Raw genomic sequence first — 17,000 nt, 5'->3', positions numbered from 1 at the left:
ATTCATAACTAAGTTCTTATAAATGTTAGGTATCATTATCAATATCAGTCATTATCATCATTTATTCATTTATTCAGTAAATATTTTAAATCACTCATGATATGCCAGCCACTCTCTAAGACTGTGGACATAAAGATGGTGAAAGTCTTTATTTGAAATAAAGTAGATTCTAAATTTTTAGGAACATATATACTTCTGAGACAGTTTTTGGAAGAAGGAAAACATGGTCACCTTCCCAACCACAGGTAGAAAAATTTGCCTTCAGTGAAATGGAAATATAAAACTGATGATTAGAAATGCCTGGCTCAAGTGTAGATCAAAGGCTGCGAGTCAGGCTGAAAAAAGAAATCCAAAGGGAAGATGCAACCAATCGGCAAATGTCAGGATGATGTTGGGTGACAAGGATCATTCTCTGCTTTGCCAGGATACCCAGGGACTAACACAGTCTTCTAGCACATGTAGAGAAAGTGACTATCCCCGCCCTAATTATCAGAACAAATGTTCTCTGATATGCACGTTAATGGTGTGGCTTGAGACTCATGATTGTAAACTCAGACATGTAAACTACAGGGTACAAGCAGTTAAAATAAATGAGTGAAACAGACCAGCGTAATTCATCATCAGACAGTGCCAGGGACCAAGGTGAATGGGAAAGAACACACCCTATCTAAAGGTAGAAGCTGTTATGCAGCCATTTGAAAACATGGCACTGTGATGCCAGATCTCCCAATTTTTAAATAAATACTTGAAATGCAAATTTTTGTATAAAATCCCCGACTTAAAAAATGTAATAAAGTCTATTCAAAATATTTCTGGGAGCGGCATCCAGATTGAAGTCTACCAAATTGCAAGGCCGGTCTGACATCAAGCAGCACATACTGGCCTTGCCACTCACACTCTGGCCTTGAGGAGGTACACGTGAATGCTGTGTCTCAGAAGGTGTTCTGGGCTGCCCAAAGTGGGGCGTCATTACCAATGGAGAAACCACAGGATCAGTGGCTGTGCTCCACTGAATAACAGGCCCCCAAAGATGTCAACTGAATATCTTGAGATGGGAAATTATCTTGGATTTTTATGGTGGGCCCAGTGTAATCACAAGAGTTCTTATAAAAGAAAGGCAGGAGGGTCAGAGTCAGAGAAAGTGAAAGAGATGTGATGAGGGATGGTTAGGTCAGAAGGATGTCATTGCTAGAAGGGGCCATCAGCCAAGGAATGCAGATGGCCTCTAGGAGCTGGAAAAGGCAAAGAACCATTTCTCTCCTAGAGGCTCCAGAAGGAACCAGCCCTCTAGACACCTTGACTTTCGCCTTGAGAAAGCCTCATTTTGGACTTCTGACCTCCAGAATTATATGGTAATACATGCTGTCTCCAAGTGATTATGTTTCTGGTGATTGTTGTGGGAGTCACAGGAAGCTAACACAGCAGCATAGAACTTGCCGAAGGGTCGGGCACCCTCTTCTGACCCAGAGGAGGCTGTGGGAGAGTTAGAGAGGGAGCTTTATCACCAGACCCGGGCCGTGAATTCCAGAGCTCCCTGGCACCAAGGGAACCTACTGTCTATTAGAAGGCCCTTGACATTCCCTGCATGAATAATTCCCCTCTTGCTGGAGCCCTTTTGGGTAGTTGCCAGTCATCTCCAGTCCTGACCAGACCTTTTCCAAAGCCCACGGATGAGAGGGGAAGCAGAGCCACATGGTGGAAAGAAGATTATCTTTAAAAATCAAACGAGACACTTTCTGTGTGACCATCTCCATGAACCTTGATGTCATTATCATAAGATGAGAATAATAATATGACCTAGAATTATGAGACAGAGGGATGAAAAGCCTCTAGCATGGTGCCTTCGGAATAGTGGGAGCCCAATACATGGTCATTCCTTTATTGTCACCCTATATTCTCTAGCTTGATCATTATCACAACATCGAGTTTTCTACGTATCCTTAGTAAATGAGCAGCTCCAGATGGTTGTCAGGGTGGCTTAAGGACAGTGGACTTGTCTAGAAGCCTCTCATTCTTCTGACATTCTCGTGACAGGAGGTCGTATTATAAATGTACCATTTTCACAGTGTCAGAAGCCGTCTGTTCTCCCACTGTTTTTGAAGGAGTCTTTGTTAAGAAAAAGACAATTAACCTGATATACAAGTTACAAATAAGCCACCGCACGAGAGGAAATCCAAATAATCGATACACGTGAGAGATGCTCGGTCTTTTACATCGTCCCGGAAGTGCAAACGTAAGCAACAATGAAGAGTAATTCTTAGCGCCCCGCCCCCGGCCTCCCAGTCAGGAAAAGGTAAAACGAATCAACAGCCAGTTGCTGCTGGAGAGACTCTGAACCAGTCAGGTGCCTTTACAGATGACTGGTGAATTGCTGCAGCTGTTCAGAAAATAGTAATTTGGTAATTTATCAGTTAAAATCCTCTTGGGATAAATAATCTCTCTTGAAAATCTCTTATGCATATATATAAAATACACAAATGAACAATGTTATTTATGTACACATATGTGTCCACAGATAACATATACACATACATATATACATTTCTTTTTCAAGAGTGTGAATTAAAGATATTTATTGCAGCAATTTTGTTGTGGCAAGTACAAAATGCACACACACACACACACACACACAAAACAACCAGCTGTATAGTGAATCTGAGGACCCGTTTAAGAAAATGTGGGACATACAAACTTCAAAATTGAGAATTATTTAGAATTATTTTTCTATTTTGAAGAAGTAAGTTAATTTTATAATTAAAGACTTCAAGGTTATCTATGACCTGTTATTATTAAGAAATGCAAATTGTAGAGTATGATGCCATTTAAAAAAATTTTAAAACACTATACATGTATTTAAAATAGAGAAATGGGTAATATAAATTTGAAACACTCACATCCCTACATAATCATAAAACTAAGTTTCAGTTTCTTAGAGTATGTGTTTATATATGTGGAATCCTTATTACCCAGTCTTCCCTAATAAGTTGGAAATAAATTATTAAATTATTAACAAATTATTAGGTTATCAATGTTATTTTGCATTTGGATTAATGATACTTTTCTTAAAAAAAAAGTCTTTTTTTGGTAACAGAAACTACCAACAATACAGCAAATGTTAAGATCCCAAAGGCAATTAGTACATTATTTTGAGTTCAGAAAAGTCTAGGCAAAAAGAAGGCGCTGCATCTGGGAGGAGGGGACAAGACGTGAACTCGGAGCTGGGGTGAGCACATTCCGGCTGACAGGAAAGACAGTCCGGCTTTCAGCAGGTAAGAACTGCAGGTGGGAGTTTCACAAGACACGGCTCATGGCAACACAGAAGGTTACCAGCAGGCAGAGGTGTGAGCTGGCTGTGGCTTGAAAGACAAGACTAGCAAGACTAGTAAGACTAGTAATAAGGCAGGTTTCTAGGCTCGGAGGAACTGAAGTGCCGGTTGTCTGAACAAAGCAGACACTCAGGAAAGGAAGATGATGTCAAGAACCCTGGTCATTAGCAATGGAACTTATGGAGAGTTCTGGTCAGGGCCACCACAAGTGGCTGTGTGGGCTGTGGGATGGACAGCTTCAGGGGATGCTGTCAGCTTAAACCGCCGTGTGAAGGGTACCTCCTAGGGTTGTATGACAAGGCAAGAATTTTAGTCCTGGTATGTCCCCCCGAGAACAGAGTAGATTAGCAACAAAACTGACAATCCTGCTGATTATCACCACCACCGTCATCATCATCACCATCACCATCATCACCAACATCATCACCATCACCATCATCACCAACATCATCACCATCACCACCATCACCAACATCATCACCATCACCACCATCATCACCATCACCACCACTGTCATCACCATCACCACCACCGTCATCATCATCACCATCACCATCATCACCATCACCAACATCACCATCACCATCATCACCATCACCACCACCGTCATCATCATCACCATCACCATCATCACCATCACCAACATCATCACCATCATCACCATCACCAACATCATCACCATCACCAACATCATCACCATCATCACCAACATCATCACCAACATCATCACCATCACCACCATCACCACCATCATCACCATCACCACCACCGTCATCATCATCACCATCACCATCATCACCATCACCAACATCATCACCATCACCACCATCACCAACATCATCACCATCACCACCACCGTCATCGTCATCACTATCACCACCATCATCATCATCACCACGTAATCACCACCACCATCACGATTGTGACAGGTGACATTATGACAATGTGTTATGCTTTACAGAACACATTCACTGATTAGAAAGAGCCAAAGGAGGAAGCCAGGTCAGATATTACAATCACCATTAAAATGGAGAAACAAAGACTCCAAAATGCTCACTGATTTGCCCAAGATCTCAAAGCTAGTCAGTGGCAGAACAGGCAGCTGAACCTAGGATTCCTTCTTCTAAAACCATTCTATTCCCATTGTCTTAGACGGTTCACAGTGGGAATGAAGACTGGCCCATGACACTGGGACCGGGCTGAGGCTGAAGCCTGCTGAGCAGTGAGCCAAACAGATCATTATACACACTGTGATTTTTTTTTAATATGAATTATAGTTTCTTATTTTTCCAAATCCACGGGGTAAACAAACTCTCCCTGCAAGGGGATTTCCTGCTGTGGAACATTCAGACTCAACTTGCCCATACTGATTGCTATTTTGTTGTGGTGACAATTTGTTTAGACAGAACATATTACACAAAAGATTTATGGCAGCTTACAAAAACACATACCATACAAAATAAAATTGAATAAAAAGGAAGGAAATGAGGAAATTGAATTAGAAGGAAAACGAGTGGAGAAAACATCCTGCCAAGAATGAGGTTCACAAAATAAATAAGGCACTCAATAAAGTTCTCTGTATTTGCTAGAGGTAGACCACAGAGTTGGCTTCCAGCTATTGAGCAGCCAAGAGAAAGAGGGAAACATGATTCACAGGATTTAAAAGATATAATTATAAACCAACCAGTGGCTCGGGAGAAATACAAGTATTCTTGGTACCAAGACTAGAAAGATATATTTTCCATTGTTCCATATGAGGCTAATAATAGCTGCTCATTTTTATAGGATCTTCCCGCGTGTTACGCATGATGCTCAGTGCTTTGAATGCTTTATCTCAGCCAATTCCCACGTAAATTCTATAGGATGGGTATTATTAGTAACACTTCTTTACAAACGAGGGAAGTGAAATACAGAGGTGTTAAGTGAGTCACCGAAGGAAACACAGTAAGTACCTGATTTGGGATTTCAACACAGTTCCACCGACTCCAAAGCTATGCTTCTCCCACCAGGTTCCATTTAGGAGCTAAACCTTGATCCAACCCCCAAGTATCCCCGAATATACAACAGAATCCCTGAACAGACAATACAAGATAGTGCCCACCACTTTCTCCCTGCTACATCACTTCATTTTGTCTTCTTCAATGCGCTCACCACCATCTGAAGTTAACGTGCTCCATCGCTCACTTATTTTATTTTCTTTCTCCTATTAGAATACAAACTACTGGCTGCAATGCTCATGTTTATCTCACCATCTTGTATCACCAGACTCTATTGCCTAGGACCTAGGAGGCACTCAATGATATTTTTAAATGAATGAATGTTTCAAGGAGCAAGGACTAGGGGTCTACTCAAACCATTGGCTTGTCTGAGGATCCAATGGCCCCTGTTATTTTTGATTTCTTCCAGATAATATCTGTGTACTCTTCTCCAGTCTCCTTGACTTATCTATACTAGTTACTCACCAAAAACACCTTGTTTCCTATAACTTAGCTATTTCTCCTCATATAGCTTGACATAGACTTGACTTTATTCATTTGATCTTGTAATTTTTAAAATTATGCTTGAGAATATAGATGACACCATGACTTGTCATACATGAAGAAATTTTTAAAAATTCATTTGCCCATAAAAAAATGTAACTGTTGATTTTTAAAAGTCTACATTCAAAGAATTTTCCACAAGGCTGTTTCAATATAGATTTTTTTATTTGCTACCCAGTATTTCCTACTAAAACAAAACAAAACAAACCAAAACCAAAAAAAAAAAAAAAAAAAAAAAAAAACCAAAAAAAAAAAAAAACAACCCCAGTTCTAAGCAACTTAATGGCTTTTAAAGCACAAGGAACCAACATGTTAACTTGTTCTGGTTAAACACCTAATTCTAGTTGCCATGTTTTCAGGCAGGAATAATAATCATATTATTAAACAAAGCAGTTTCACTAGGTCAGTAATGGGGGCACAAGACAATCAGGGGGCTTCTGAACTACAGACAAACAACACAGGTAGAACCCCCAAGATCTTCAGAATAATTGATTGCATGGCACTAATAAATGCAATCCAGGAAATCTTGGATTAAGACTCTCAGCCCTGATTGTCTTCATGCATATTCTCAGTGCCCTCTTAAGTCTTTCCGGCTCTCTTGGAATTTGTGTGACATGACTGTCATTTCCAGAAAGGAGGGCAAACACATCTCTTCCTGTAATCTCAGACTGTCTGTGAACATTTGTTCTAGTCCTCAAAACTGGGTCTTTTCCTTCCTGTTTCTTTGAAGTTGCCTGTTGCTAACTTCTTGTTTCAGTTAAATGACAAAATCATATGAAAACGTGGGCCAGACGGAAAGACACACAAAGTTGATGATGTCCTCTTGATTTATTTTTCTGGATTCAGACAGTCCAAATATAGCGGACAGGTAAGGAAAGAAATAACTTGGGATATGAATAATGGCTGGATTATACTTTCATACTTTGAAAAGAAAATTTGGAAAATATTTAAAGTACAAGTTTATGACCAATCTCTTCCACGGAAACATAATGGCTCTGGTGACATGATATTGTGATTTATAGTAAGAAAAAATATTTTGGTCTTCATCTACAGTTTCTGGCACCCTTACAGTTTCCAAATAAGAGCAACAGGAGCATCTTTTGTTATACTAGTGAGTTTTGTCATCAGTTTCTGAAATAACTTGAGCCATAAAAGGTGAAATGGATTCTGTTAGTCATAACAAGCCCTTTCAACCACACCAGACTTTATGTTAATGGGGTGACTTCTGGACCATCCAACCCCCCTAACGATGAGGGCAGGTTGTCAGGGAAAACAGCCTACTGATTAGACAGACAGAACTTTCAGTCCAACCCCTCAACCTCTGGGGAGGGGAGATGGGCTGGAGATTGAATTAATTACCAATGACCAATGATCCAATCAACCGTGCCTACATAATGAAGCCTCTATGAAAACCCAATAGAACAGGGCTCAGAGAGCTTCTGGTTGGTGAACACGTGGAGGGGCTTAGAGACCAGTGTGCCCAGAGAGGGCGTGGGAGCTCTGTGCCCCTCCCCATATGCTTGCCCTTTGCACCCTTCCACTTGCCTTTTCCTGAGTTATATCTTTCTATAATAAACTGGTAACCTCGTGAGTAAAATGTTATCCTGACTTCCGGGAGCAACTCTAGCAAATGAATTAAACCCAAGAAAGGGGTTATGAGAACTCCAATTTTCAGTCAGAAGCATAGTAACAACCTGGACTTGTGACTGGCACCTGGAGTTGGGGGGCAGTCCTGTGGGGCTGAGCCCTTATCCCGGGATCTACCCTCTCCAAGTAGACAGTGTCAAAAAGGAATTAAATCGTAGGATACCCAGCGGGTGTCACAGAATTGCCTGATGTGGGAAACCCGCTCCCTCTTCACATTTGGTGGCCAGAAATGTCGTGAATGAAATATTGAGAGTAATGTAGAGAGTAGAGGAGAAACACAGGAGGAATTTTTCCTTTGCGTTTGAGTGTTAAAAGTGGGATTTGCTCTAATAGTCCTGGTTCACAAAAACAGGCGATTTGGGAAGAAAAAGCATGGAAGGGCAGGGGCTAAGAACCTTTGGCTCCTGAGTGACCACATGGTCACCAAGGGACGAAGCAGCTGCCGTGCTGTGCTCAGGTGCTACTGGTTAAAGTCACCAGTGAGCAAGCTCCCTTCGCCCAGGGAGACAATCTTCTAAAGACTTTTACCTCCTATATTCTCCTAAAACAAGAGAAAGGAACAAATTGTTTCTGTCATCTGAGTTACAAGGGTCATGTCGAGAGAACTCAGTCATTTGCTAAATGGTGCGAATCCCATCGTGCACTGGCAGGGCCAGATGCCCAGAAAGCCCATTTGATCATCCATTGGCAGTTAGATTGTTAAAGAAAGCATTATACGGTAAAACAAACAAACAAACAAACAAAAAACAGATCTAAGCATGATTTATAGGTATTTATGATTAGAGGGAAACAGAGAAAGACGGAAGGAAGGAAAGAAAGAAAAAGGGGCGAAGTCACCCACAGAGGGTGTAGAAGAACAGTTCCTAACAACTGGAAAACCAAAGGGTAACTTTCAGAGAGAGACGTGACAAGGAAGCCTTTGCTCCAAAGACAAGATACCCTTTTTGTTCATCTGCAGACTCCACTTGTTTTTACATAATTGTGACAATTTTGGACTTAAAAAAAAAACGGTTTTTAGGCGCCAACGTAATGAGACACAACTTTCCACTTTCCTCAATGAAAAGTCCTGAAATAGAATATTTTATATGTTCTTAAAAGAACATCTTTTTTTGGTTCTGCTAACTTCTTTGGCTGCCTTAAATATTTCCCTTGCTTAAGATTTAAGGTCTATGGAACATACATAATTTGGCTAAGTGAAAAAAAAATATCCCATATTACAGTTATATAGAGAGTTTATAAAGAAAGTAGTTTCCCTTAAGATGAGCTTTCTAAATCCCCTCAATATTATGAAGTAAGTAGTTGCAATAAAAAAATACTATATTTGATATAGTTGAGTTTATTTCTCCTTCTCAGAATTGGCTGCTTTAAATCACTGAATGTACTGGGATATCAGTTGGCAATACATAAAAGTCTAAAATCTATTATTACACGATGGAATTTTTAGAAGTTCCTAAAAATGATGATATCTACAGTTAATGACATGAAAAAGCATTCATAATATAAAATAAATCTTAAAAACTACAAAAAAGTATGTATTCAGATTGCATATTTTTGTTAAAAAAGGTCTATACTCATGTATATAAAATATCATATAGATACAAATATCAAGATGACATTGTTATCTAGAGTTAGGGATTATTTTTACTTCCTCTTTCTATATTTCTAAATATTCTGAAACTCTATGAAAGTATATTATGTTTGGAGTTAAAATAAAAACATTACAAAATATCCAACGTCCAATTAGTATGATAATTAAACCAGTTCTCTTAAGACTTCAATCATCTTCATGTTGAGCCTAAATGATCCAAAACAAACAGATGTACCGAGAGGTCCAGTGTCGAAACTTCCCATAGACGTTGCCTAAGCTTGACCCCTAACATTTCCAAAATGTGTTCCAGCATCCTCCTTGCTGCTTTAGGAGCTAGAAATGGAGAAACGCAACAGATGGTGACAGTTGTGACTGTCAGGATGCCAAGTTCAAGAATGGAATTTCTACTTCAAGAATATTTGCAGGGGTACAATAATGTCTGGAGAATCTAAGCACAAAGCTTTCCAAAATGCAAATGTTTGTGATTAAAAGGAAAGGTGATGATGTAAAAAGATCTTACAGTTTAACATGAAGCCTTTAGGTTAAGGAAAGAGTGAAAAGTTAACCAATTATCTGAAATAGATTGCAGAATTTTTTTTTCTGACTTTCTTAAAATGAAATCTATTTTGACGTTATAATTCATTTTTTATTACTATCTGTAGAATGCTTCTGGCTACAACATGAACATCTTGCTATCAATGAGTGCATTTTCAGAGGATGAAAATTAACTTTATCATTAGCTTCAATAAAATGTAATTCAGAGAGTTAAAATTTTTGTTGGAAAAATGAACAATATTTTCCCAAAGCAAACTTACGGATTTATGTTAAAATTTAAAATGTCTGAGTTGTGGAGTCAGACAAACTTGAACTTGAGTTCCCCTTCTAGCTCTTTTTATTAACTGTATAACCTGGAGCAAGTTACTCATTTGGGGCCTTGATTTTTTCTTTTTCTCTACAAATTAGCACCTAATCATGAGGTTGTTTTTTTTCTTTTTAATTCTTTTTTTTTTTTTTTTAATGGAGGTACTGGGGATTGAACCCAGGACCTAACACTGAGATATACCTTCCCCACCCTCCCTTTTTTTAAATTCTTGATGGTGTAATATTAACATAGTTTCTTCCAGTTTTAATATATATGATGTGGTTTCTGTAGTAACGTGGTTCGTGCACATAGCTACCTTTCCTGAAGTTTATATTAAGTCCTCATATCCTCATGTATACTGAAGTCATAGTTAATAAGCAATGGCATAAAACAAATTTGCTAAATTTGCTTTGAAAATTGTGGTACCCAAACTCCAAGACAGTCCCCAGTGACCACTGCCTCCTGGTATTCATGTCCTCTGAAGTCCCCTCCCCATGAGTGTGGGCGTGACCTAGCAACTCATTTCTAATGAATAGAACACAGTGGAAAGGATGCTGTGTGACTTGGAGGCTGGGTCATACATGGCAGTGTGGACTCTCTCTCTCTCCACGTGCTCTGGGGGAGCCATGGGTCAGCTGCCCTGTGGAGAGGGAGGTCCACGCGTTGAGGAACTGAAGCCTCCTGCCAATAGCCGTGTGAGTGAGCTTGGAAGTGAATTGTTCAGCTCCATCAAGTCTTCAGAGACTCAGCCCTGGCTGACAGCTTGGCTGCAGTAAGCCCGAGGCAGAACTACACAGCTAATCTGCTCCCGGATTCCTGACCTTCAGAAACTGTGCGGAATAATAAATACTCCTTGTTTTAAGCTGCTAGATGTTGAAGTAATATGTTACGTGACCACAGATAACTAATACACAGACAAAATCCAAAATGACAAAGGTGGGAGGGTTTACTAGACAAAATGCCATTTGCAAGGAAGATAGGAAATAACTTTCTAAAATATAACCACATTTATTTGAAAATCAAAGAAAAGAATCGCACATTTGACTTCTTTAACAAATGTCCTACCATATTAAAACATGGCAGACATTTTTTTCTCTCAGGCTTTTATATTCATTCCTCCTAGGAACTTGGGACAAGTGTCCCAGGACTGCACTGAAAGATACCAGTCGTGCACTACACTGTAGTAGGTTGTGTATGACATCCATTTAGTTTTGTGGACTCGGTATTTACTATCTGACCCCAAATACCGTTGACACATAATAAGTCATAATTTTCCCAAAGCCTGCATTGTCTTCACACTTTCTGAGGTTGCCTACACGAGCAAGTCACCTAACTCAGGAACCAGCCACGCACCAGTTTCCCCTACAGCTCAACGCAGCCTTTCCGGTCCCCAACGTAGAAGCAGTCACTATCAAGAAGTGTACAGGCAACAGTGGTTTTCACACATTTGAAATATTCTTGGAATAAAATATCACGAGACCAAGAGATTGCACTAATTCATAGTCGTCATAGGCAAAAAGTCTGGGTGTTAGGACAAAGCCCCGGCACCTTAAGTTTTCTCCTATGTCAGAGTCAATTTGTTGCTTATTTGGGTGAGTGTCAGAGTTTAGAATATAATTTTAGTTACCCATTTCTGTACAAGAATCACATTCCTGAAGCCAAGCTGTAAGCCATCACATACTCATGACTTCTTGAAGGGGCTCTCATATCTTAATCAAAACTGAAGTCCAGATCCTCCATTTCAGCATACATTAGCTGCTGTCTGGCATCTATTTCTGCTTGTTAATAGCGTCCCAATTTTTATTCCCGTAACCTCCCCTCCCCAATACAGCGTGGGAGTTTTTAGGGATGCTGGAGGGGTGAGGCATGTGGTTGAGGTTTGAGATAATATGCCTAATTCTGTCACCGGGCCACAAATTGTTACAGGATGAAGTGACTAATTAACTTAAATTGGTCTAATTACAGGGATGCCCAGGTTAGTACTGACAGTTGTGAAAGACTCATTCTTTCCCACTGAATAGAAGCCTCCAAACATAAAAATCCAGCAGTTTTGAGAAAACATGATGAGATGAAGAAGAGAGAACCAGTTTGAGAATCAAGTCACTCCACGGGAAGCAGTGCTGGGAGATTGATCCTGGACAATTATTTGAGCCCTTGATCAAACGGTACCTAAAACTAGATATACTACAGAAGTGTTATTACTTGAACCATGAAATTTTCTTTAGTTTGGACTGGATTCTTGCCACTTGCAACAAAATATTCCTAACCACTAAGGCTACCCTGACATGGCAGAATTCCAACAGCAGGTGTATAGATTAAATTCACCTTTTTGGGACATTCTCCATACAAATACAAAATTATGATCAAACCAATGTGTCTATTAAAAAAACAACTATTTATCCACAACACATAATACACTAAGTGCCACAAAATTTATTGACTATAGCAAAGCAATGAGAAGGCTGGACTTTTCAAAGCCCTTCAAATCACACCTAGGAATTCTCTCTTTACCTGTAAGATGAAACTCAAAAACTGGTCAACAGCATAACCAGGCTAAAGCGGGGTATAAACCAGAGCTCAGGATGTTACTGAAACACAGGTTATCCAAAGCTCCTGGCTTTAACAGTCTTCGAAATCAACCACTTGATAAAAATCTTTGCGAAGAATGTTTTGTGTCAAAAAACAAGAGAACGTCTGTCTGTGTGATGGTCTGGGTGAGTGGTGAGGACAAGAAGCTTTAGGATTCTAGGAATCTCACAGAGACCATCCTGGAAACTCCCCATCATCTTCTTACAGGCTCATAAAAGTCTTCCCACTGCCCCAAGAACTGCCGCTCTTTCTCCTGCCTCCCTCCCTCCCTCCTTGCCTTCCTTTCTCCTTTCCCTTCCTTTTCTTTCCCGCCCCCTTCCCTCCCCTCCTGTCCCCTCTTCTCTCCTTCCCTTCCTTCCTCCTCTTCCTTCTCTCAGTTCTCCTTCTTCTTTTCCTTCCCTCACATCCATCTGAGGAGCAAGCCATCATCTCACCACCCTTTATATTCCAAAGCCTTCCTATTCCCCAGTTTTCTCATATTCTGCCCAAGCTAAAACGTTCTTCACTCAGCAGCCAACCTGACTTGCTGAGCTGGAAACGCCTGCATCTGCCCCTCTGCCACCTCTCCCTCACGCCCCAGGGCTCCCTCCGCCCGCTTGTAGCCCAGTGTACATGGATGGACTTCTCAGCACACGTCTGTCTGAAGCCATTTTTTTCACTCCTACCACAGCACTGACCTCGAAGATGTTCATATTTCCTCTGTACTGCATCTGTACAGAAATCCTAATAACAGCTTCTTAACTGAGCTTCCAGAACATAATTAGCATGCTTTGGGATAAACATTCTAATTGTGCTGTCCTCTCCTTGAATAAATAAACTGCAGATTTTCCCGATTATAAAGGAAAAAAATTCATTTGTGGACAAATGCTCTTACGAAATGCTTTGTGCGCGCAATTGGGAATCAGGAAAGGAGGAGGGACACATGCATCTTTCATGTCCCTGTTACATTTTTCATTCTAAAACGCATGGTCTTAAGGATGTCAGAAACAAGCGAGAGAAAGAAACAAGTGATCTGTCCTCTGAGCTAGGAAACCTTAAAAGTTACATACAAGTACATTTTGGAAGCTGGGAGTGGCTTTTTACCTTGGCTTAAAACAAAACAAAACAAAACAAAACAATCATTTCCCCAGTTCAGAAAATGGATACATATTAATACTGCTCATTTTGGTATAAAATAAGGCACAAATTAATTCTTTGGTACCACTGCAATATACCTCAAATACAAATATATACACACACGTACATGCTAGCCACACAAACTAATATCAATTACTCCACCAAAATCATTTAGCAGTGGAATAGCTCCCTTTCATCCTCTATATTCCATTCCTAAATCTCTTTTCTGTATAGAATGAACCTTCAGACCAGCTGATACCTGATTAAATGATGACCCTCTGCTTTTTGAGTAAGCCGAACATTATTGATTTATTTAAAAATAACTCCACTTCTCTGCTTTTCCTACTAAATCACCGTGGGCATAAGTAACGTAAGTGGATTACAGGAAACATTAGCACCAGCAATCGCTGTTGCAAGCTACGAAAGCCACAGCACAGTTAGAGACTAGATTCACAGCAGTTAGGAACGCGAATGGAGCAAAATCGCCTATTGCCACTGTGTCATCATCACTCAAAAGAAAAAAGCACAGCTTCTTCATCAAGCATGAAACCACAAATGAGCTAAAAGTGAACGGACCTGCCAGGGTTCCTCACTGATGCCTTTTATCCTCCATAATTTTAAATTAGCCGGACGGTACATGATGTTACAAGACAGAACAGACCCCTTGGTCTGTAATTCACAGGGACTTTAAGGGCTGATGACTATGGGTGTGTGATGATCACTAGACGAAACACCTTTCATGAGCCCGAGCATTAGCACAGGCAAGTCCAGATACGGCGACATCATTACCATCATTTGTCTTCACGCAATAGACACAGTGCATAGCTTTCACCTTCAGAACATCTGTTACTCATAAATGCAGAAAATTTCAGGAGGCCCAATGACCCACAAATTTTCTCTTAACAAGAGCTCATCTTATGTTCTCAATTTATGGTCTTTATTGCATCACCAACATTTCCCCCAAGACATTTCCCAAGCAAAACCAGAGACTCCAATTCACGTGACTCTATTTTGAGATACCCCAAATGATGACTGGATCATAATAAATATTCGATGTTTGCTGGCTGAAAATGTCAATGAAGGGATCTTTGACTCTCAGTACTAAGTTAAGTGCCTTATATAGAGTAGACTTAAACAAAAAAGAAAAGGAAAAAAAGCTTGTTAAATTTAATTACATTAGGTTTATAGAAAGGTTGCCAAAATGCAAACACAGTTTCATTGAATTATCTTGCCTTAAAAGTCAACATATTTGATTATGTTTGGGGCAGAAATGCAATTAACAACCATTTAGCTACTGATCTGTAGTTTCAGGGTCTCCTTACTGTAATTTTCAATTTGAGAGAGACTATAGTCCAAATAGGGTGTCTACCTCAGGATGGATTTAAACTATGACACCTCCACAAATGGGCAATCTCTGGCCTGGGCTACAAACCCTGAGAATATAAGCAACGAGCCCACTGCATCGTCTTGACGAATAAAGGATGATGCTTGTTCAGTGATATTAGGAATATTATCCATCAATTAATTACTCCCAAACCACTTTATCTACTCTAGTTACAGAAAACTACCCTCCCGCTACACCCCCCTCTTCAGTGTTCTCTTCATTTCTTACCATCTGAGTCAAGTGATTAGAAGATCTTTAGTAAGTACCATTTATTTACATAAACTGAGACCAAGGCCTGCCTGCTTTGAACAGATCATCACAGAAGGCAGGAAACTCAGTGCCAGGTATGACCTGATATAACTATAAGGACTTCCTAAAGCAATTTTTGGTTCAAATTACTTATTAAGTACATACCATGCACCATGCGACGTGTCTGCACAGAGCATACAGATAAGGCCTCTTATTTTATGAGCTTACATTTGAGAGGAAGCCAACAGGCAATAATCAAATAACAAAAAAGAGTAAGAAATGCTGTGGTAAATAATCAGTGAGATCCAATGATAACTATTCACCATTCAGTTTTCTGTTTGTTTGTTTTTAAGCATCAACCACGGAAGAAAGCATTGGCATTAGCATCAGTTAAATGCAATACTCACCACCACAATTACATTTGCTGCTGGGATTGGAAGGTTTTCCACTTCAAGGTCTTGACCGGCCATGGCCAACAGATTGAGAGACGGGTCATAGGCAGGTTTGGGAAATGCTGAATTAACAATTTGGTGGTGTTTGCTTATGTGAGCTTCGGAAGAGGAACGGTAGCGATGTTTATGTATCTTTTGTGGAGCTATATCCAGGCTCTTCTCAATGTCTTGTGAATGGTGATAAATGAATGCTGGTTTTCCACTCTTCTTCCGATGAATTGCCAAAAAGTGATCATTATTTCCTGAAAAGCACCCTGAAAAGGGGAAGAAGCAGAAACGAAAATCAAAGACCTTATTCAGTAAGATGAATAGAATATCTGATAAAGAGAATTATCCATTCTTAGGGAGCTGTAAGACTTGTGAAGGATTTAGATCAGTCAGTCTCCATTTTCCTCCCTTGCTTCGTTATCCTCAACAAAGAGAACACACTTGGTGGTACGGAAGCATCTCAGAGACTTTGTGTGGACAGAAGTGAGTATAGTTTGAAAAAGTCCCATTTCTCCGATATTCCTGACCTCTCGCAGTCAGGAATTTCCCCCTTTCTCTAAACGCACGGTTCTAACATCCTGTTGAGTGTCTCTTCCTGGATGTCCTAATTTTTCCTCAAATGACAACCATCTATATCATATTCAAGCTTTCCTTCCTTTAATCAATAGCATTTCATACAATTCTTATTTTACACTTTTTTTTATCCTGCTCATATTATAATCAACTATGTGTAATTAAAAAAAAAATTCTTGTAGACTATTTTAAGCTGGCTGAGGGCAGAAATCTGAGTATATTCATTTTGGTAGCCACTTCCAGGTGTGCAACGATACCCGTTCTCTCCTTCTTACTTAGTAAATCAGCCATCCAAATGAAGCAATCCAGTCATATTCCTTCTGTTAGGTAAGTATCCATTGACTTGAATGACTCTCCTGTTTGTCATTGGCCACAGGAAGAAACAGATAACACACACATGTGAGTCAAAAGAATATCACTAGGTCAAACACCAGTTAGTAAAGCAAATTTAAGACCTTCTATATAAGATGATGAGCAGAATGAACAGATCACAACACAGTCACACCACCCACATAGTGCCTAGCAACTCGACGCACGACAGATTTTCCCTCAGTGTGCCTATAGCAACAGTAAGCTGTACAAATGCTGTCTCGTTAAAAGAATTCCGGGGTACCTCGAATTCTTACTGAATATTCGTAGTAGAGGAATTGCTAGTTTTTACAGCTTTTTCCTCCATCAAGCCTCTG

General features: G+C 39.9%; 1 protein-coding gene across 2 annotated transcripts in view; it reads right to left on the bottom strand.

The window, feature by feature from the left end:
- PTPRR (protein tyrosine phosphatase receptor type R) overlaps nt 1-17,000 on the bottom strand; it is a 228,771-nt gene that overhangs the window by 188,279 nt on the left and 23,492 nt on the right. For both annotated transcript variants that reach the window (XM_032493767.1, XM_006191107.3), the window contains exon 2: nt 15,709-16,007. In XM_032493767.1, the coding sequence (XP_032349658.1) occupies nt 15,709-16,007 (299 nt within the window). The remainder of the gene's footprint in view (nt 1-15,708; nt 16,008-17,000) is intronic.

Source organism: Camelus ferus, chromosome 12 (genome assembly GCF_009834535.1).
Source record: "Camelus ferus isolate YT-003-E chromosome 12, BCGSAC_Cfer_1.0, whole genome shotgun sequence".
NCBI lineage: Eukaryota > Metazoa > Chordata > Mammalia > Artiodactyla > Camelidae > Camelus > Camelus ferus.
Note: the sequence above shows the minus strand (reverse complement) of the source record. Positions and strands in the feature narration are given on the sequence as shown.